The sequence below is a fragment of the Bufo gargarizans genome, chromosome 3 (assembly GCF_014858855.1).
Source record: "Bufo gargarizans isolate SCDJY-AF-19 chromosome 3, ASM1485885v1, whole genome shotgun sequence".
Taxonomy (NCBI): Eukaryota; Metazoa; Chordata; class Amphibia; order Anura; family Bufonidae; genus Bufo; species Bufo gargarizans.
Window position 1 is genome coordinate 238,318,297 of NC_058082.1, and position 22,166 is coordinate 238,340,462.

At 42.5% G+C, this 22,166-nt stretch overlaps 1 protein-coding gene across 8 annotated transcripts in view; it reads right to left on the minus strand.

The window, feature by feature from the left end:
- Positions 1–22,166, minus strand: part of DMD (dystrophin) — a 3,186,583-nt gene that overhangs the window by 113,387 nt on the left and 3,051,030 nt on the right. For all 8 annotated transcript variants that reach the window (XM_044284724.1, XM_044284721.1, XM_044284723.1 and 5 more), the window contains one exon: positions 15,099–15,173. In XM_044284724.1, the coding sequence (XP_044140659.1) occupies positions 15,099–15,173 (75 nt within the window). The remainder of the gene's footprint in view (positions 1–15,098; positions 15,174–22,166) is intronic.

Sequence of the window (22,166 nt, forward strand, 5' to 3'; positions counted from 1 at the left end):
GGAAAAAATGTAATTCTTCCTGTAGCACCCACTTCTGCCTTAGGGCTCTTTCACACTTGCGTTCTTTTCTTCCGGCATAGAGTTCAGTCGTCGGGGCTCTATGCCGGAAGAATCCTGATCAGTTTTATCCTAATGCATTCTGAATGGAGTGAAATCCGTTCAGGATGCATCAGGATGTCTTCAGTTCCGGAACAGAAAGTTTTTTGGCCGGAGAAAATACTGCAGCATGCTGCGCTTTTTGCTCCGGCCAAAAATCCTGAAGACTTGCTGCAAGGCCAGATCCTGAATTCATGCCCATTGAAAGGCATGGATCCGGATCCGGCCTTAAGCTAAACGTCGTTTCGGCGCATTGCCGGATACAACATTTAGCTTTTTCTGAATGGTTACCATGGCTGCCGGGACGCTAAAGTCCTGGCAGCCATGGTAAAGTGTAGTGGGGAGCAGCATACTTACCGTCCGCGCGGCTCCCGGGGCGCTTCAGAGTGACGTCAGGGTGCCCCAAGCGCATGGATGACGTGATCGCATGGCACGTCATCCATGCGCATGGGGCGCTCTGACGTCATCCTGGAGCGCCCCGGGAGCCGCACGGACTGTAAGTATACCGCTCCCGCACTCCCCGCTCCTACTATGGCAACCAGGACTTTAATAGCGTCCTGGCTGCCATAGTAACACTTAAAGCATTTTGAAGAAGGATCCGTCTTCAAATGCTTTCAGTACACTTGCGCTTTTCCGGATCCTGCGTGTAATTCCGGCAAGTGGAGTACACGCCGGATCCGGACAACGCAAGTGTGAAAGAGGCCTTAGGCATAAAAAAACTGCCACAAAAAGTTGTGCGTGACATCGCACTAAAGCCCTGGTGAGGATCCCATGCCAAAAAGCCAGTGGTCGGGTGTAATCTGACTCCCATTAGTGGTGAACTGAGATGATGGACCCCTATGCTAAATGTGAACAGTCTAGTCAGCATAAACAATAAAAGTTTAGATATATATATATATATTTATATTATTTGTCCAAAAATAATATATGTGACATTACTAAAAAGCCCTCACTCATACAGTACTTTCGGCAGAACCAGATGATAATTCAATGTGTAATGCGAAGTTACCAACTCTCCCTAGACCAGTGATGGCGAACCTATGGCACGGGTGCCAGAGGCGGCACTCAGAGCCCTCTCTGTGGGCACCTGCACCCCGGAAAAAGTATATGGTGTACCAATATACCTTAGACTTTTCTCGCCATTTATCAGCGCAGGGAGCAATATGAACAGCAGCGCATTGGATGTAGGCAGGCTATTGTAGCTAAATGATAAAGTACATGGAAGATAGACTATAGTGGACTGTAGTATTCAGGTTAAATTGCCGCGTTGTCCCTTTGCTATAAATAAGTGGGTTTTGGGTTTCAGTTTGGGCACTCTGCCTCTAAAAGGTTCACCATCACTGCCCTAGACAGATGATAGTGGAGAAGAAGGTTTGGTTAACACCCAGTCTTTTTCAAAAATAAGATGAGATAGGTAGTGTTGAGCGAACTTGTGTTTTCAAGTTCGGCGTACGAGTTTGGGTTATCTAAGAACCCAGTTATGGATTCTGCTACGACAAGCCATAATGGAATTCTATGACGGCATGCACCACTTAAGCCTACAAGAGGCATTCCGTGATTCCATCATCATAAAACTCTACGGCCAGCTTAAAATTTGAAAGCACAAGTTCGCTCAACACTAGAGATAAGATACCATGCCGCTCTCCCTACAGAGAAACATACATGCTTGACAGAGTATGCATGTGTATGGGGGCAGTCGAGAGCCACAGCTGTTTTGCAGACAGCTATTTAAAGTTTATGGGTACCATAAGGGTGCTTAACATGCTTTGATAATGCATACGATTTAAAAATGTTTTACCAATTTTTTTTTTTATAGTATCCGTTTATTAGATTTTCAAGAGAAAAACAAAAAGGTATAACAGTACACAGACAATCACAATTGCATAAGTAATCAAGTGGTTTCCACTGAGCAAAGTCCATGTCCGTATTCAGAATTGAGTGTACAGGTAGTTTCTGTCCGAAAAAAAATTAGTGGTAAAAAATCTCAATAGTAAATGCAAAAAGTTCCATCACATCTACATGGACACACAATTATGGCTCCATTCACACATCCGCAATTCCGCATTTTGCGGAACAGAATTGCGGCCCCGATCTGGAATTGCGGACCCGCACTTCCGGGTCCGCAATTCCGATCCTGAAAAAAAATAGAACATGTCCTATCCTTGGATGTGTGAATGGACCCTATCCCAGTTACCCCCCCAAAGGGACCAAACAAGGAAACATTACTCAAAGTGTCACTGTTTGTGCATTAATCCAAGGATCCCATATTTTAGGGAAACGGTCAGGGGTTCTGCCATGTTCATAAACTAGCTTGTAAAGCCCTAGATCAGAATTGACTAACTGTATCCAGTGTTTGGTGGGTATTTTAGGGTGCTTCCAGTTCAAAAGGATAGTTTTCCTTGCGTAATATAGCAGCAGCTTGTATCCTACCATACTTTGTGGGAATTACATCATTGACTTTTCCCAACAGACTTGTCTTTGGCGTGCAAATCTCTGGAAATCCTAGTTTAGTGTTTAAGTAGGCATGTACCTCTACCCAAAAGCTGGATAATCGGGCAGAGCCACACCATCTGAAAGAAGTAGCCATCATCACATCCGCAGCGGGTGCACTGAGGGCTAGCCAATCTGCACATCTTAAATAATCTACCAGGTGTATAGTACACTATGCAACCATTTCAACTGTATAAGTTGATCTCTGGCACTAACAACCGTGGATCTCCACGTGTGGCGTAATTCCTTCACATGATGGGCCTCTAGATCCACCACATCTTGTCTCCATTTGCCAAGAGATCTATCAATCGGGGAATCTTGCTCAGCCATTAGTGCTACATACAAAGTGGATACTGGTTTATCTAATTGAGCCCTTATTACCGCATCCACCGGGTTACAGTCCAACCTCAGTGGATCGTTACCGAACTGAGCACTACAGGCATGCCGGAGCTGGAAGTATCTGTACAGAGAGTGTTGGGGTAATTTGAATACTTGTTTCAGACTATTAAAGGATCTGAATAAACCATTATCATAAAGTTGTGTGACATACGGAAAACCCCTTTGAGGCCAAAATCCAAAATCTAGAGAATAGTTCAGGCAGAACCTTGTTCCTCCATAGAGGCACATACGGTGACCATCTCTCTCCACCATCCTGAACTGTGTGCACACTCACCCATTTAACCCAGATTGCCATTGTTGCAGCCATAATGGGAGTAAAGTGACGTGCTGCATATGTCCCTTTGCTATATACTAAGTTTGGCAGAGCTTTATATGACCCCACTAGAGCAGCTTCCAACACTACCGCTGGGTTGCCTGCATGTGCTTTGATCCACCATGCCACCTAACACTCTTATAATAAAGAGAGAATAAGCAGCGCTAAGTCCCCTTGCCCATATAGCGCCTGAAGGTTTTTTTTCGCGCTATCCTAGGACGCATTTTATGCCACAGAAATGGGGTAAGCATCCTGTCCATAAGAACAAAATGTCTCTTTGGCAGTGCCAATGGTGCCGCCCTATATAGATATAACATTTTTGGCAAAAGGATAATTTTTATGATATTAACACAACCAATCAAGGTCAGTGGTAGGTTTTCGCATGCCTCAATTTTCCTAGCAATATATTTCACTGTAGGGACTAGGTTTAGCTGGTAGAACTTTGCGGCTTCTACATGTATAACAATCCCCAAGTACTTGAACTGTTCTACTACTTGGAACTTGGACTGCAATGAAATATGAATGGGATCAAAATTATCTAGCAAGCAGAGGCTCGACTTAGCCCAACTTACCTGTAAACTAGAGAAATTTCCAAATGTATCCACAGTATCTAAGAGGGCATTCAAAGAGCTACCTGGGTTTGCCAAATATACCAGCATGTCATCTGCATAGAGGTAGAGTTTCTCCAAGGGGAATAATCAGAGACATACCCATTTACGTCGGCCCTGGCTGTTAGAGTTTTTTTTTTAAGTATCTTCGGAAACTCAGCGGGAAACACATATGTTTAAGCGTAGCCCACTACTGAGAGGATCACCTCCCTCAGTCTCAGTGCCAGTACCTTCGCAAAAATGTTAGCGTCTAGTTTCAGGAGTGAGATAGGCATGTAAGAGTTACACTAATCCGGCGGTCTCCCCGGCTTGTGTATCACCACAATAGTAGCCTCATAGAAGGAAGGGGGTGAAACACCTTGTTCAAAAGCATGGTCAAAAAGCTTCCGAAGTCTGCCGCCATGCACCTTTGAATGGAGTTTATACAGTTCAGCAGGGAACCCTTCCGATCCAGGAGCTTTCCTTGCTGTCAGAGATTTGATAGCTAGTTCAATCTCCATATCCATCATTCGTGTCGCCAAGGCCTCTCCAGCATCCCGTGCAAGAGTGGGGATTGGAACTCTAGCTAGAAAGTCGGTTAAATCTGTTGTAGTATAAGTAGTTTTAGAGGCATATAAGGAAGAGTAGTAGGAGGCAAATTGACGATACACCTCTCGGGGCTCATTAACAAAATTTATCCTGGTCAGACATAAAACCTGCGATTACTGTTTGGGGGGTTTCTGAGCGAGCCAAGTAGGCCAAAGCCCTACCATTCTTATCCCCATCAGAAAAAATATTATTTCTTATGAGTATAATCTGTGAGGTGTAAACAGAACAGACACTGCGCCTCCAACCAGTTCCCCCTCTTTTCACTACTCCGATCTCTTAGAAATTCTTGCTCCTTATTGGAGACCTCTACCTCATCACAGATTTAAAGGCATTCCATTCCACCAAAGGATCTGACCACCCCTCATTTTCTGCCCAGTATTGTGTCATGTTCTAAAAGTTGCTACTCGCCACCGGGAGGACCTTCAGCCACATCGGGTTTAGCTGACACCATCTGGGGGGGAGGGGTGGCAATGGCTGTGATAGAATCAGGAGAAGGTGGGCATGATCCAAAATACCTCTAGGTAAGTAATCCCCGGTTCTAATATAGGGTAGTAGATCTCTGCTGACAAAAGCCAAATCTATGCGAGATATTGATCCAGTGGAGGCGGAGTAGCATTAGAACTGTGAGAGGGTAGAATGAAGTCGCCTCCAAGCCTCTACAAGTCCATGTGCATCCGCCCAGTATGAAAGAGCTCTATTGTGTGTAGTCTGAGGATGTAGCCCATCTTTAATAGGATCTAGGGTGGCATTATAGTCACCCATAATAAGGGGGGTTGCTACAAACATTGCGACTTTACTCATAATGAGATCTAAGATTCCCCTACAGAATAGAGGTGGTACATATAAACCTATCATCAGATATTGCAGCCCTCTGACAATGGCCTGCAATAGCACATATCTGCTGGAGGTATCTGTTTGGACTGATATTAACTAAAAGGGAAGGCTTTTAGCAATTAAAATGGAAAATCCCTTTGCATAGTGGAGTAAATCGCATGCTAGATGGATCCCACCCATGGTCGTTTAAGAGCAAAAACTCATAGGTGGGTTTCTTGCAGTACTACTATATCAGGGCTATATATCGTCAAGTAGTTGAAGACTAGTGAACGCTTGACCTTGCCATTAAGACCTCTGACATTCCAGGACAACAACTTAACTGACGCCATACAACCACCAAATAAATGTAACTACATCCTTAAGTCCAATGTTTTACCAATTTTGATAGATTATGATCATTTCAACATGTAAAGACTCACGCAACTACTACAGATAGATGCAACAATAAGCGCAAATCCTCAGACATACTAAAAATGTTGTTCGCAAGACCAGCAAATCTCTAGGTGTAAATGCAAACTCTTGATGGTCTTGCATCTTAAGTGTACTGCCATTAGAAACCATTCAAGTGCAGGCAGCTGATTGACTTTTTCCACACCTCTTTACTATAATTTCAACTTCAGTTCAACGTCAAGTCACATGTAGAGACAACGCATTCATGATCAGAACCTATAGTTGACCATTTGTTTGTATTGCTGAATCATACCCATCATCGAAGCATGTGCAAAACCACCATATACAAGACTGGCAAAAATGCTGCACAATAAAACATTTACCTGACACAAGTGAGTCTATATCATTATATGGTAAAACCTTTTTGAGGCAACCATCCAACATTGCACTGAGAAGTGGTCTTCTAGGTAGGTGGCTTTTTCGAAGATGATGGCTAGCATGCATAATATATGGTGGGACTGAAAACCTGGTCTGGATAAGTGGGTGGTCTACTCAAAGAGATGATCTTGTGGAGAGGTTTGACTGTATGTGTTTTGAGAAACTAAAATCCCAAGTTCTTTGCTTTAGCACTTCTACAGGCTAAAACTGATTTGTAGAAAACCCATCTTCAACAAGGCTTATGAACAAAAAAAAACTCCATATCAGAACACCTTTTACACATAGTTATAGAAGAGTGAATGCCTTAGTATTGATTTAATCCAACCTCCACTGTCATGGGGACAGAATATATATTTCCCCAAGCTAAAATAATTTATGTACGGCATGAAGCAACTACCGGTGAAGGAGATTATTTGGCAGGATATAACTCTCTTCTTCTAGCACGCTGGTGACTTGGTTAATATATGACTGTATCCCTGTAACCAGATTACCACGGGTTCACCTTTCCAATGAATCTTTATTCTGAAAGGCTGACAATGAGGTGAGCTGCGTACCTCATATCAATTCACTCGAGAGCACCTCTCCCTAAAGCTGTTACACACAGGGCTTCCAATTCCAAGACATCTCTTGGCAGCCGCGGCTATTTTTATGGGCTTGTCACTTAACAAAGCTATCTCCATCTGTTCAGCTATACATGCAAATTCATAGAAATCCAAGTGAAGCAGAAAATAGGAGAGAAGACACTTTCACAGATTTGTATACACTGCACTTGTTACTTCAGTCGTGCTAAGCCGTTAACACAAACCATGGCATGCCTGTTCTGTATTAGCCTACAGAACAATAATTGGCATGTACTTCCAAAAATATTACTGAATGGCAAGGACATATCTGGCTGTTATGGAAAATCATCACTAAAGACAATATTTAAATGCTATTATATATTGGATTTTTTCTTTTTTTTTTTTTCTTCTTTATAAAGATGCACTTGATCATAAGACACACCTAGATTTTAGAGGAGGAAAACAGGAAAAGCTATTTCTCATCAGACCTCAGATCAGACCCCCAATCTTCATCAGACCCCAGATTAGACCTTCAATCTTTACCAAACTACCCCTTGGTCGTGCTGCGGGCCACAATGCAAGAACACAGTCCGTGGGTCAGCCGCAGCGGATCGCGGACCATTCACTTTACTGGGTCCGTGATCCGGCCATTCTTCAAAAAGATAGGACATGTTTTATCTTTTTCTGGAACGGAAGTACGGGACGAAAGCTCACAGAAGCACTTCGTAGTGCTTCCGTAGGGTTCCGTTCCGCATCTTCAGACCCATTCAAGTGAATGGGTCCGGATCCGTGATGCGGAATGCCCACACAACGGCACCTGTGTATTGCGGATCCGCAAATGCGGTCCACAATACGGCAATGGGAAGCACACGTTCGTGTGCAGGGGGCTATAAGATCAGGCAGTAAAGTAAATAAAAATTACCTCTCCTGCTCTGGATAGCACACTTTTCCTGTATTCACCACTACCTGGTCTTCTGCCGACGCTGCGCTGTAGCAATTCATACTGCACTATGTCCTGACACACTACGCAGTCAGGACACAGCACAGCAGCAGCCCGGAGGGAGACCAGGGAGTGGTGAGTACAGCCAGCGCTACAATCACTCATTAGCATTTGCTTTATAAGACGCACTGCCATCTTCCCACCAATTTTGGGGAAAAAGTGCATCCCCTAAAGCAAAAAAATATGGTATTTAATGAAGTACAGAGAGGAGCATACATCCCATCTGTCAGCAATCACTTGTCTAAAATTAGGCAGTGGATCAAAATACAAGATAGATCTATATATATATATATATATATATATATATATATATATATATATATATATACACACACACATATACACACACACACACACACTTTTGTTTTGCTATTAAATGTATGTCAGGGTTGTTGCTTAGCAACAAGTGCTGCAAATCACTGGTGTCAATGCCTTGGAATACCATGTTGACTAATGTTAGGCATTTCTGCAAACAGTATAAAAATGAGCATCATAAGGTTAGCAACTATGCTATACTATGGTCATTGGCATAACATTTCAGGATATGCTCCCATTGTTATAGCATTGGGGAAAAGCGTGTATAACCCTATAGCTATACTTGGGTGGCATGTATTGGTAATCTAGTGCTATATGCATTTTTGAAGTCTGAATGCCATGTATATAAGGTATGAACATGTACTGTACGTAAGATACGCCATCATTTATATAACATATCTGTAAATGCCTACTCACATGTACAAATCACTACTAAAAGACTAAAGTTACATAATACTGAATAGGAGGCATCTTCACTGCGAACAAAGGACCACATTCCCACACCCTATAAATATTGCTCTTGGCCCCAGAACCAAATGAATGGCTTCTATTGCACATTACCTTGCAGCGCAGGATTCAAACAGCTCACATTTTCCCATCATTTCAGCAAAAGCCATGCATAACTCTTTCGTACAGAGGGAAATTATTATGGTTTTTATTGCCATATTGAATAGTAAAAAGGGCTGAGGCGATAAATAACCATCGCAATCATTCTCATCACAAGGAGCCAAGTACAATATATAAACTGGTCAATGCAGCCATTCCTCACTGAATGAGCGTGCACGGAAACATGGAGACATTACTTTTTCTATTCATCTGTGCGCTGGGAACAAAATATACTGGTAATACATTAGTTCAAAAGCTTTCTGACAGTCAAACCAAATGTCATTTTTAGGCCTTGCCAGGCCATCATGCCTGTCAGCACAAGACACATTTGAAAAAAGGGATATATGACAACCTCAGATTAGCTGCTTAGTAATAAGTACTGCATTTCTATCTCTTAAAGCAGAGGTCCCCAACCACCGGTCCGCGGCCCAGGAACAGGCCCTGGATGATTGTTTGCCGGGCCACGGCAATACAGAAGCCAGAAGAAATGCAGAAGCCGGCAATCTCCATACCAGTATGACAATCCCTCAGGCAGCTGCTCCCAGCCAATCCCAGTGCTTCTTTCATGTACACCTGATGTGAGAGCAGCTATAACAGGCCCGATGATTGGCTATAAATGGATTGGGGGCGGTGCTTAGCGCAGTCAGAAGTGTAGTGTTTCCAGGTTAGTGTGGCTTGCTGTACATTACGGTGGCTGGTGACTACCTGCAGTGCATGACCCTGTGTGCTGTGTGGGCCCTAGCTGCTGTCATGGGGTTGTCACTGTTACTGCCTGAGGTAGGTGATGCTTTGTGTTTGCATCATACAATAAGCTAGTTAAAGAAGCAACCTATAGCCTTAAGTGCACTTCAAAGTCCAGCAAGCCCTCAGCTATTTATGCCATGCAGACACTGAATAGATATTGTATAGGGCAGGGATGGCCAACCTGCGGCTCTCCAGATGTTGCAAAACTACAACTCCCAGCATGCAAAGACTGCCTACAGCTATCAGCCTACAGCAGGGCATGGTGGGAATTGTAGTTTTACAACAGCTGGAGAGCCGCAGGTTGGCCAGCCCTGGTATAGGGGGTGGGGTGGATTTTTGCCCCATGCAGTATAATGTCACCATTTGGCCCACCCCATGCAGTATAACGTCACCTTGTCCCCAGCCACCTTGTACAGCACAATGCCTTTGTGGCCCTATGCAATATGTCACCTCGTGGCCCCATACAGTATAATGTCACCTTGGCCCCAGCCGCCTCATACATTGTGTTATATATTTTAATATGCACCTTGTGTTTTGTTATGCACGTGAATCAGTGAGCGCCGACTAGATCCCCCCCGTCCCCGTCCCCCCCCCCCGTCCCTAGGAAAATTGTCTTGCATGAAACCGGTCCTTGGTGCAAAAAAAGGTTGGGACCACTGTCACAAAGCATAAAGTACGGCCTTGAATAGGCATTGATTTTCACAGCTACGAAATTGTATGCACTCTCTAGGCTTTTTAGCCAAACGTCAAGCTGTGTTTCTCAGCTAAATTCTCCTTTGAAATTACTTTAAGGTCATTGTGCAATAGGATTTATATATAAAAAAAAAAAAAGGGGGGGGGGGATTTTTGTTTAAAAGGACTTCATAGAACTTGTAATGTTTTCGCTGGAACCAGGCCGCTGAAGCAATGGTGGACCACTCCACTGGTTATGGACTAGTCTCCAATAGTCAAGATCTTTCCGAATCTATCCAACTCCATCTAAAGCCACTTACCAGCCATTTTTTTTAATTTTTTTTAGGAAAGATAACTGCAAGGCCACAAAGCTGCTGTTTCATGAAACATTTTGCATCCAAAAGCCAAGACTAAGGAACCAAATACCTGCTGGCCACTGACCTAAGGTGGTCCTCCAATAACTCACAGAATCCACACCAGGGTGCACACAAGTGAATTGAATAAGGTATATCATACAAACGGCTCTAATGGAAAAGTTTAAGGCAATGAAGAAAACTGGATCTGTGTTTACAGGCATAGGTCCTCAATAGATGCAATTAAATAAATATGGAAATAGAACTGAGTATTAGAAACACAACGATAAGACAGTATATAAGAAATACCCCCCACCAACACGACGGACGTAGTATTAGAAACACACAATGCTAACATGACAGAATATAAGAAATGCCCACCACCAACACGACGTGGTATAAGAAACACACAATGCTAACATGACAGAATATAAGAAATACCGACCACCAACACGATGTAGTATTAGAAACATATACTGTCATGTTAGCATTGTGTAAGAAATACCCACCACCAACACGCTGTAGTATTAGAAACACACAATGCTAACATGACAGTATATAAGAAATACCCCCCACCAACACGACGGACGTAGTATTAGAAACACACAATGCTAACATTGACAGTATATAAGAAATACCCACCACCAACACGACGGACGTAGTATTAGAAACACACAATGCTAACATGACAGTATATAAGAAATACCCACCACCAACACGCTGTAGTATTAGAAACACACAATGCTAACATGACAGTATATAAGAAATACCCCCCACCAACACGACGGACGTAGTATTAGAAACACACAATGCTAACATGACAGTATATAAGAAATACCCCCCACCAACAAGACGTAGTATTAGAAACACACAATGCTAACATTGACAGTATATAAGAAATACCCACCACCAACACGACGGACGTAGTATTAGAAACACACAATGCTAACATGACAGTATATAAGAAATACCCACCACCAACACGCTGTAGTATTAGAAACACACAATGCTAACATGACAGTATATAAGAAATACCCCCCACCAACACGATGGACGTAGTATTAGAAACACACAATGCTAACATGACAGTATATAAGAAATACCCCCCACCAACACGATGGACGTAGTATTAGAAACACACAATGCTAACATGACAGAATATAAGAAATACCCACCACCAACACGACGTAGTATTAGAAACACACAATACTAATATGACACTATTAAAAAAAAACACAACAGAGTAAAAAGAACCTATAAAGATGTTGGTGGATTATCTTTGAATTACATTGTTACTACAAGAAACAATTGCAAACACCAGAGGTTTGATTTGTAGTTTGGACAAAATCATTGAGCTACTGTGGCAGTGGTAATCATGGTCCCAGAAAATCTTTGGTTGTCATGGTAACAGCACGACACCCTCCCCCAGGAAGCTTTCACTACCTGCCTGACTCCTAATGTCTGCACTCTGCACAATGCAGACGCAGATGACTGAAAGGACTAAAGGAAAAGTAGTGAATGCTTTCACTCTTCTGTATGGCTAGAAGCCGGCAGGCTCCCCAGGGGAATACACTTCAGTAAAGAGAAAGCATACATATGGTAACTGTATAGGAATGTTTTTCCGAGGGTCACGACCTCTGCTCTACAGGCTTATAGGGGATTCATCACTGAGGCTATACTCCGGCTCAACATATTATCATGAAGGGATTTCAGTTTTGGCAAACTCTTCTCAGATCAAGCGCTCCTAGAAATGTGGGGGTCTTTGAAGGTTTAGTTACAGAGCTCAGTAGCACAAAAGCAACAAAAGTTAACAAGATGCTCAGAATAAGGAGGAGAGGAGTGCCTAAAATACTGTGTATGCAAGTAAGCCATCGAGAACTACAGAACTATATAGGAAGCAAAACAAAATACAAGATTCTGTTCATAAACTGAGGGTAAAGGTTTTGACCAATTTATACATACATTTCTAAAAAGGTCTTAAACAACATCTGATTACTACAACGGCAAATGGCTTTGTACTGTACCCCAACCCCAGGCGGCCGGTGACGTAAACAGAGAAACCCGGCATCCTCTGCGTCCATAGGAGCAAAATGGGAACAGTTAAGTGCCCCAACTCCTCAGGCTGCTCCTGGCTTCCTCCACGATAACAACGCAGATACAAGGGATTCTGTAAAGTTTCTGATACTGGGGCAGCCGAGGCCTTCACCGTCACAGCTGGAGTATTGTTGTATTAATCAAATATTACTATTTATGTTTTTTTTTTTTTTTTTAAAGAAATGTATGTATATATTGGCCAACTCCTTTAAGGCTGGAGTTTCATGCCGGTCTTAATCCAAAGTAAATTGGAGTGCAATGAGCCAAGCATGCCTTTTAATAAATTTGGCACATCTTTGGTTGTCTATGTGCCAGAAAGCTAGTCTATAACTACTATTAGCGCCATGATTTACATTGATAACTGATGTCCACAGGAGGCCACGCACCCTTATGCTAAGTGGAGCTTACGTTTCTTGTTACTTTAGTTAGTGATGAGAAGTTCGTTAATTGGCAATTGTGGCTCGAGACAAGATTTGTTCCTTTTTTACACCTTAAAAGTGGTGTAAAGCCACTTATACCTTCCCCTTGTGTACACCTTTAGGAGCATATCCCATGGTATGTGCCCAATGTTTAGCCCTGATGCAAGTATCTGTATGCTGCACAGTTGTATACATAGTCAATAGACTACCATTCAAAACTACAACTCTATGGGACAGATTTGTTAAGAATGGTCTTTTATAAACCCGTCTTTATTCATATGTTTGAATTAAATTGTGCCAACTTTATTAAGTGGCACATCATCATTAAAGGGGTTCTGCATTTTTTTTTTTAAACTGATGATCTATCCTCTGATCGGCGTAGGTGCGACACCTGGGACCCCTGAGACGATCAGCTGTTTGAGAAGGCAGCGACGCAGGCAGTAGTGCCACGGCCTTCTCGCTGTTTACTGCAGGCCCACTGTAGGCCCAGTGACGTCACGAATAGTATCCATTCAAGTCAACAAAGCTTAACCGCGCCCAGGCCATTGATACTAGTTGTGATGTCACTGGTCCTGCGGTAAACAGCGAGAAGGCTGAGGCGCTACTGATGATCGGCAGGGGTCCCGGGTGTCGGACCCCCGCCGATCAGATGCTGATGATCTATCCAGAGGATAGATCATCAGTTTAAAAAAATATATATATTATTGCAAGCACAGATTTGCATGGTGAAAACCTACTGTTCAACAGAAGGCAGTGACCACTCCGGAGAAACCATGCCCATTTGTTTATGCCAACCTGAAAAGTTATGACATAATTTGTGACACAAAGCCATTACCAAAACCCTCTCTATATGTTTCTAGTGGGATGGCTCTGCCGTGAAAAGCATAGTCAACCATCTGTTTCAATGCAGTTAATAATAATAATATTTATAAAAACAAAAAAAAAGATGGTAAACACATACCAGCCACATGTGTCAAGATGATACTCATCATGTCGGGCCGATTATACCCAATGAATATGCTAGACTTATACAATGAAAGCATCCGATGGATTATATGCTGGAAGTATTCGCCGCATTGCAGGTCAGCCCCAGATCACACAATTCAGAGCAATTGATCTGAAGGATTCTGCACAACCCAGGGGTATGTAGAGGTGTACATGAGAAACATCTACTGAGGTTCACACATGCCAGTAATAATAGGTCTACTTCCTCCTGGTTTTTACTAGAAGATGGGTCAAGTGCACGTAGTAGTATGTGAATGTCTTTTTCTAGGATGCTTAAAGGGGGTTCTCCGGAAATAAGCACTGACACCAGTCATTAGCTGCAGCAGAGCATGCGACTATGGCCATGCTGTACCGGATGTCAACACTGTGGGAACCAGAAGACGGACACAGCAGAGGCAGCGAGAAGGACCAGAAAGGCAGGAAATAGGCAGGTATGAATCTTCCGTTTAGAGAGACAGGTTGTTGGACACTTGCTAAAAATTCTATATTCCTGGATTAGCCCTTGAAGTTGTTTCCTGACCAAAAATAAGTAAAATGCTGCAAAGAAAATGATCTCAGAAGCTACATGGCAGTGCATTATACAGTAGATAAAAAAAAAAGTAAAAAAAAAAAAGCCTGTCTACTAAACTAAATAAAATACAGTCAGGAACCAAACTCCCGGAACCCATTAACAGCTTCTTCCTGTAACGTAACCTGTGGATCAGGTTTACTGGCCCTTTAAGTCTCTGCGTTTTCTGCTTCAGTTACTTTTGCTTTGCCTCTTCAGGAAGTGAAGCCATTATCCTTTGCTCAATTCAGTTTCGTAGACATAAATAAGACAAAACTGTGTTTTCTAGTTTTAAGGATGGGTAATGACTCTCCCCTGGGACCGAGACAAAACAGTGGGACACATTAAACTGATAAAGTGTCATCTGATTGTTTAGGTGTTTCACAAAGTTCAGTGCGCAAATGTTAACGCCAACTTCAATTACAGAACGGAAAATATAATCAGGAATCTAAAGATCATTAAGCAGCTGCTGCATTGCTGTGGGTAATTCATTTATGAGGCACAACAACCACCAGCTTTATTCTCTGGCTGTTAAACGCTTGCAAGTCAATTCATGTAGGAAAAAGCAGGGACTGGAAAGTCAAACTGTACCGCGGCGTATTACAATCAGCACATCCAAGTACTTACAGCACAGAGCTTTCTGCAGTCTCCTCAGTTTCATGGCAGTTCTGTACGCCGAGAATCTCACATTGTTCAAGTCGGCTGCGGAGGAAACACAACTTGGTTAAAACGATGTCAAGGGAGAATGAAAAGAATATGTTGCAGTCAAATATAACCCATAGCAGTCCTGCAGTACCCATGCCTACAAATACAGACGTGAATGAGTGTTCACACGGTGGAAAAATCGGGCATTTATTTGCCACGTAATCCATGGCTGAAATTGGACCTTTGGATTTCTACCGTAGATTTTCAGTTTACAGGCTGCAGATCTGCCCAGCGAGATTTAGACCCATTCAAGGTCAAGAAAGTCAAGAAGGAACATGCTCATTCTTTATCTCCAGTGAACTACGGCACTGATTTCCATTATAAATCAATGAGTGATTAATGTTAGGTGTTTTTAGCAGCATATTTTGGTGCAATTTTCAGGAAAAACATACCTTTTACATGGCTACACCATAAAACTTTCACAAATTTACTTGAAAGAGAACTTGTCATTGTTTGGAAGAAGGCTATCTATACCAACCAGTGGGATGCCCGTCTGAGTAATGCTGTAGTGTTGTTTTTTTTTTTGCCCTGCACCCACCTTGTTTGCAACATATGGCCCCCAAAATAAACTGTGAAATATAAGCAATAAGGGCTCATACACAAAAACTTTAGGTTTTTTTTCAGTGTCCGTTCCATTATTTTTTTTTTTACGGCCCATATGTGGAACCATTTACTTCAATGGGGCTGCAAAAACAATGGAAATGACTCGGTATACATTCAGTGTCTGTGCCGCAAAACACACGTCTGGTTTCTATGTTTTGTGGATCCGCAATTTGCGGACTGCAAAACAGGGAATGTTCATGTGCATGAGCCCTAAGGAAGTGGCTTGTCAAGATGGTGGCAACCACTTCTCATCTCTACAGGCAGAGCCATGTTCCCGGTTTGATACTGTCCACTCATCGTGGAAAGTGTCAGAGCAGCGTCCTTTCTTCTAGAACTCAGATGCTCCTCGCTGAGGGGAGCTTATCTTGTGAGACCAGGTCACCTGGGACATCACAGTGGTGGGAAACAACATCGCCAACCAGAGGAGCCTGCATCCTAGCCAGCGATGGAAGACTACAGCACAGTTTGAAGGCAAGTGCCTGCATCACTCTTATGGATGAGCATCTGTGGCCTGGTAATGACAAGGCCACACTGGTTCCTTTAGAGAAGACATATGGTTGCAATCTCCTTGGCAAGCACCATCTACCTGCATATAGAGTACACTTAGTGAGTCATAGCTCAAAAAAAGTAGGGTGCTGGCAAAGAAAAAAAAAATACAAAAACAAAACACTGCATTACTCAAGGTACCGGCAGAATTTAGCTGGTATAGACAGTTTCCATTCTTCCAAATCGTGAGAGGTCCTCTTTAAGATCCAGCCAATATTATCTTATATGTGATACAAGTGAGAAGATCACATTAGTGGTCAGATATCTCTGACCATCGCGATCTCCATAATAAAAGGACTTCATACAGAGCCTCAACACCTTTGGAATTGCTCAGAGATGCCTGCTACTGAAAATCTGACCTAGGAAATCCATGCAAAGGTTCAACAAGTTTGTGTATATTGTTGTGCCACATTTAATAGGGATAGAAATATCTTGGCAGTGCCAAGGTGCCTATGCCAATGTTCTCTCACGCAACACATCAGATCACTATTTTTAAATGAGGAAATACCGCAACTAGTCATTACCTGGATTTTCATTGATAATTAAGTCAATGGAAAAAAAATGTGCATGTCCTCTAAACTTAAGAGCACCATTTACATAACTAAATGTTGGCACAATATACAAAAAGAGCACGTGCAAAGTCAGCTTAGGTAAGAGTCCCTCACCCATACAGTAGATACCTGTTGCAACTGTTTGCTTCTTTTTTTTTTTCAGTAAATTTCCTCTAAACCTATGAAATGACTTTAGGTTATATGCATCTTTGGTTTTACCCTCATTCAGAGGGTAAGGGTCCATTCACACGTCCGTTTTTTCTTTCCTGATCTGTTCCGTTTTTTCAGGAACAGATCAGGACCAGATCTGGACCCATTCATTTTCAATGGGTCCTGGAAAAAATCGGACAGCACAATGTGTGATGTCCGTTTCCGTTGTTCCGTTCCGCATGTCCGTTTAAATATAAAACATGTCCTATTCTTGTCCTGAAAAATCGGATCCTGGTACAATACAAAGTCAATGGATCCGCAAAAAACGGATGACATTCGGATGTCATTCCGTATGTCATCCGTTTTTTGCGGATTCCGTTCCTGGAAACACATAACAAATTTTTTTTTTTTTTTTTTTTTTCAATTTTTTTTCAAAGAAATCCAAACAACTTTATTTGATTATTGAAATGTATACATGTTTCAGTTTTTTGCGGATCCGCAAAAAACGGATGACATACGGAAACATTTTCAGGAACAACGGATCCGCAAAAAACGGACCGTTTTTCAGGATGAAAAAAAACAGGACGTGTGAATGGACCCTAATGCCGAGTCCCCCTAGGTAATGTGGCCTTACACTAGATATTTTGTGCAATGATATGAAGCAACGAGTCACAAGTTCTAAATGGATTCTCATGGACTTGTTTCCCAGCTAGTTAATTAGACAACAATAAATCACGTTGAGTGATAATGTATGAAAATCAAATACACTGGCCTAATCTGATGTGAAACATATTAATAGAAAAACAGTGCGTCCCAGCACAGTGTGACCGAGTTCACTTTAATTTCACCCTTGTTTAATCAGATGAATCGCTGCAAAATGCAGTTACTGTAGCCGTAACCATGCATTCTGAAGACCAAACATCATAAAATCTCAGTGGACGCCTATAGCGAGAACATTGTGTATCTTTTAGGCTACTTTCACACTCCGTCATGGATCTGCACAAACGCATCCGTTCAGATAATACAACTGCATGCATATTATCTTTATCATAGCCAAAATGGATCAGTCTTAAAACACAGTTGAAAGTCAATGGGGGACGGATCCATTATCTATTGTGCCATATAGTGTCAGTGAAAACGGATCCGTCCCTATTGACTTACATTGTGTGCCAGGACGGATCAGTTTGGCTCAGTTTCGTCAGACGGACACCAAAACGCTGCAAGCGTGGTGTCTACCTCCAAAGCGGAATGGAGGCGGAATGGAGCCAAACTGAGCGGATCCTTATCTATTCAGAATGCATTAAGGGAAAAACTGATCCATTTTGGACCGCTTGTGAGAGCCCTGAATGGATCTCACAAACGAAAACCAAAACGCCAGTGTGAAAGTAGCCTTAGAAGATACAGTGCATTCGGAAAGTCTTCAGACCCTTTCACCTTTTCATATTTTCTTATGTTGCAACCTTGTGCCAAAATACTAAAAATTAGAGTCAATTTAAGATCCAAATATTTACAGGAACATACAAAAATTTATGTTGCAAATGTTTAGGCAGGATCTAGTAGAGATTTGTTTACACTAGCGTTATTCTTTTACAGTATGGAAATCCGATAAAGGATCAAAATCCATGGAACAATACCACACTTGCCGGATCCGGCATTAATGTCCATAGAGATGTATTAATGCCAGATCCGGTACCAAGTGTTCTGGAAATTGCCGCATCGCCAGATCTGGTTTTCCGGTCTGCGCATGTGCCAGGATATAGGAGGAGGAGTGGGTTTCTTTCTTGATCTTGGGCTACTTTCACATTAGTGTTTTTCTTTTCCGGCATAGAGTTCCATCACAGGGGCTCTATACCGGAAAATAACTGACCAGGCATATCCCCATGCATTCTGAATGGAGAGCAATCCGTTCAGGATGCATCAGGATGTCTTCAGTTCAGTCATTTTGACTGATCAGGCAAAAGAGAAAACCGTTGCATGCTACGGTTTTATCTCTGGCGAAAAAAACGGAAGACTTGCTTTTTTCCATAGGAATGTATTAGTGCCGGATCCGGCATTCAAAATACTGGATCCGTCCTTCCGGTCTGCGCATGCGCAGACCTTTAAAAATGAGAAAAGAAAAAAACGGATCCGTTTTGCCTGATGACACCAAATGGATCCGGTATTGCAAATGATCCGGTATTTCGGACTGATCAGGCATTTTTTAGACTGATCAGGATCCTGATCAGTCTGAAAAATGCCTGATCAGTCAGAAAAAAATGACATCCGTTTGCATACAGTTTGTCTGATCAGGCAGTCAGTTCAGGCAATGGAACTGCCTGCCGGAATCAAACAACGCAAGTGTGAAAGTACCCTTAAAAAAAAAAAAATAATATCCGTCTAACGGATCCGGGAAAAAAAGCTTTCCGTTTATATATGGCTTGCCTGATCTTAACAACGCTAGTGTGAAAGTACCCTAAATGTCATGCACTTTGCTGGTACTGTAGAACGTGTGGTGCTGCTGCACACAATTCTGCTGCCGAAAATACACAGCGTTTACCCCACGCGTGGCCGGACCCCAATACTAAAAAGGAATCCCCTGGTAAACTCTCCTAAGTAATAATAGGTGCCAGGTTCATTTCATGCCCAATCACAACAGTCTTTATAGAAGCATTTTATGAGTAGAAGTAGACAGCTCCTTTAATAAATAGAGGAATCTGCATCCCCAATATCATAAAATGTCATTGACTTTGAAGATGAAACCTAATCCTAAAAGCAAAGCACAACTGTAATTAAGGTTCTTTGTAATGTCATTTTAAATGTCGTACTGCAGGGATGCAATAAGCATCACTATAAAAATTATGAAGATAATAAATCAATGAGAAAAACTACATATATAAATAATGCCCTTCATGTTATTTGTATGGTCCAAACAAGGGTGTGTGTACCATAGAGGGAGTCAACGTGGTTTGTATCGGGCCACTTGGGGGCCCAGCCCCTGCTGGTAACAGCTCGTATTTTGGAGACTACCTATGCAAGGATCCCCTTTTCACAGACCCTACAATGTTACCATACATGGGTGTGAGGAACTAACCCAAACATCCTGGAAAAGAGATGGTGGGCAAACAAGCCCAACAAGTCCTGTCCCAGGTGGTTATGGGTTTAATGCTTGAATGTTTGCTATGGGGCCCCTTTCATCTATGCAGATTCCTATGCAGAACAATAAGTGTTCATTTCAGGCTTGCAAATCACAGCCTAGACATCTAGAGGGAGATCATCTCTGCTGACCACAGCACGGCTTTCATTTCTTATAGTGCATTTGAAAAGACATTTTGGGGGCCATTTACTATACCCCTGTATGCCAGAAACTGGGGTAAAAAAAAAAAAGAAATATAAAAAATAGAAATCACAAATGTTGGCTTTGACCCTGTCTGGCTCCTTATGGTCACCGGGGCTGTTATGCTTGTGCTGCCGTTCAATGGCTTTATTGGAGCTTTGCAGGAGAGCAACTCTCTTCTAAAAATGTTATCAGGAGTTCCTTGGACTGCGGGTTTGCCAACGTTTTAAACATCATTGTGCTTAAATATAGGTGCAAGTGGCATTTCTATAAGGCCCTCAGCACTTTTTAGAAAAGGGGCAGTGGTGGCGGCATAGCGTGGGCAGAGCCACTCAATTCCAGAACATTCCCAACCATTTACAGCAGTTCACCGATATCCACTCCAGCCACAGGCTGTAGTAGATTTTAATCTGACTGCTGAAGGAGGAGCTTAAAATCGATGACTAGCCACACTCTCTTCATAAAATATGAGAAGGCGTGTGCCTCGTCATAAATTATATGAATCCTCTGGTGGCACAGGGGACATCGAAAACCGGACTTTGATAAATGACTCCCTTTAGCTTTAAGAAAGTTTTTACAAGTCTACTCCTTAAAAGGGTTTAGACCAAGTATGGTCTAAATTGATGAAGACGGTGTTCAGACAGAAAAAAATAAAATAAAGCAACATTCACCTCCCAGATCTCCCACGCCACACTCTGCTTCCTGGTCCACCGATGATATTATGACACAGACATGAGACCGGCCATCCCATGACCCTGTATCAGAACATTACTGCTGGACCAGGAAGCAGAAGGTGGCGGAGGAACAGGAGGCGTTACTACAGGCGATCTGGCAATGTTGGGATTGCGGAGGCAAGGAATCTGTAAGGAGAGTACTGATTTTTTTTTTTATGTTTGAGCACCACCCTCAGAAGTTTAGATCATAAACCAGTTTAGCGATAAAGCCCTTTAATTCAGAATCATTGGCAAATCCTTACAGAAGATAGAACATGAATATCTACGAAGCAATACTCAATCCTCCTACCAGAGTACATGGCATCACCACTGATGAGTGGTTATTCTTAGCCCTTTCTTCTGTTCTGAATCTCAGAATTCACACATAATAGGAATTATCCATACACTTTATCCAAATAATTTTACATTTAAAGCCCTATTTGATTAAAACATCCATTCCCGATAAAAGCTAAAATGAAGAATTAGGACTCATTGTCCTTAAGATGCCTTTCTGTACCAGATGCTGCTCTCCTGCGTACATTCATTCTGCGCAGGATGCCTCAATGTCACTGATTAGTGTATGGGTATTATATTGTAATGGCTCCGCATGATCTTTCCAGTCCACATACTGGACATCATCACACAACAGGAAGGACATTTCCATCCCTTTTATTCTAAATTAAGTTAAAGGGGTTGTACAGAATTTTTATTTTATTTTTTTCCACCGCAGTCAGCAGGATCTGTTTAGAGAAACCTATTTACCTGCTCCATGCTTGGTACCAGCTCACTTTTTCCCAATATGAAAATTAGGAGTTTGGTGCCAAGAGGGTGTCACAATTACTTTTATTGCACCCAAGCTCTGGTCTCATCTGTGGCCAGCCCCTCCTCTGCTTTGATTGACAGTTGCAGGCAGCCAGGAAGGGACTGTCCATATAAAGGAGTGGAGCTTAAAGGGATTATCCAATCCTAAAAAAAGCCCCCCAATATGTCGGGCTCCCCCACAATGAATATACTTACCTGGCTCCCCGCTTCTGGTCCAGTGTCTGGGGGGAGCAGCCAAGGGCTGGTGGGGGCGGGGGATGAGCCTCCCTGGCCCTTCCCGTGATGCTAGGGA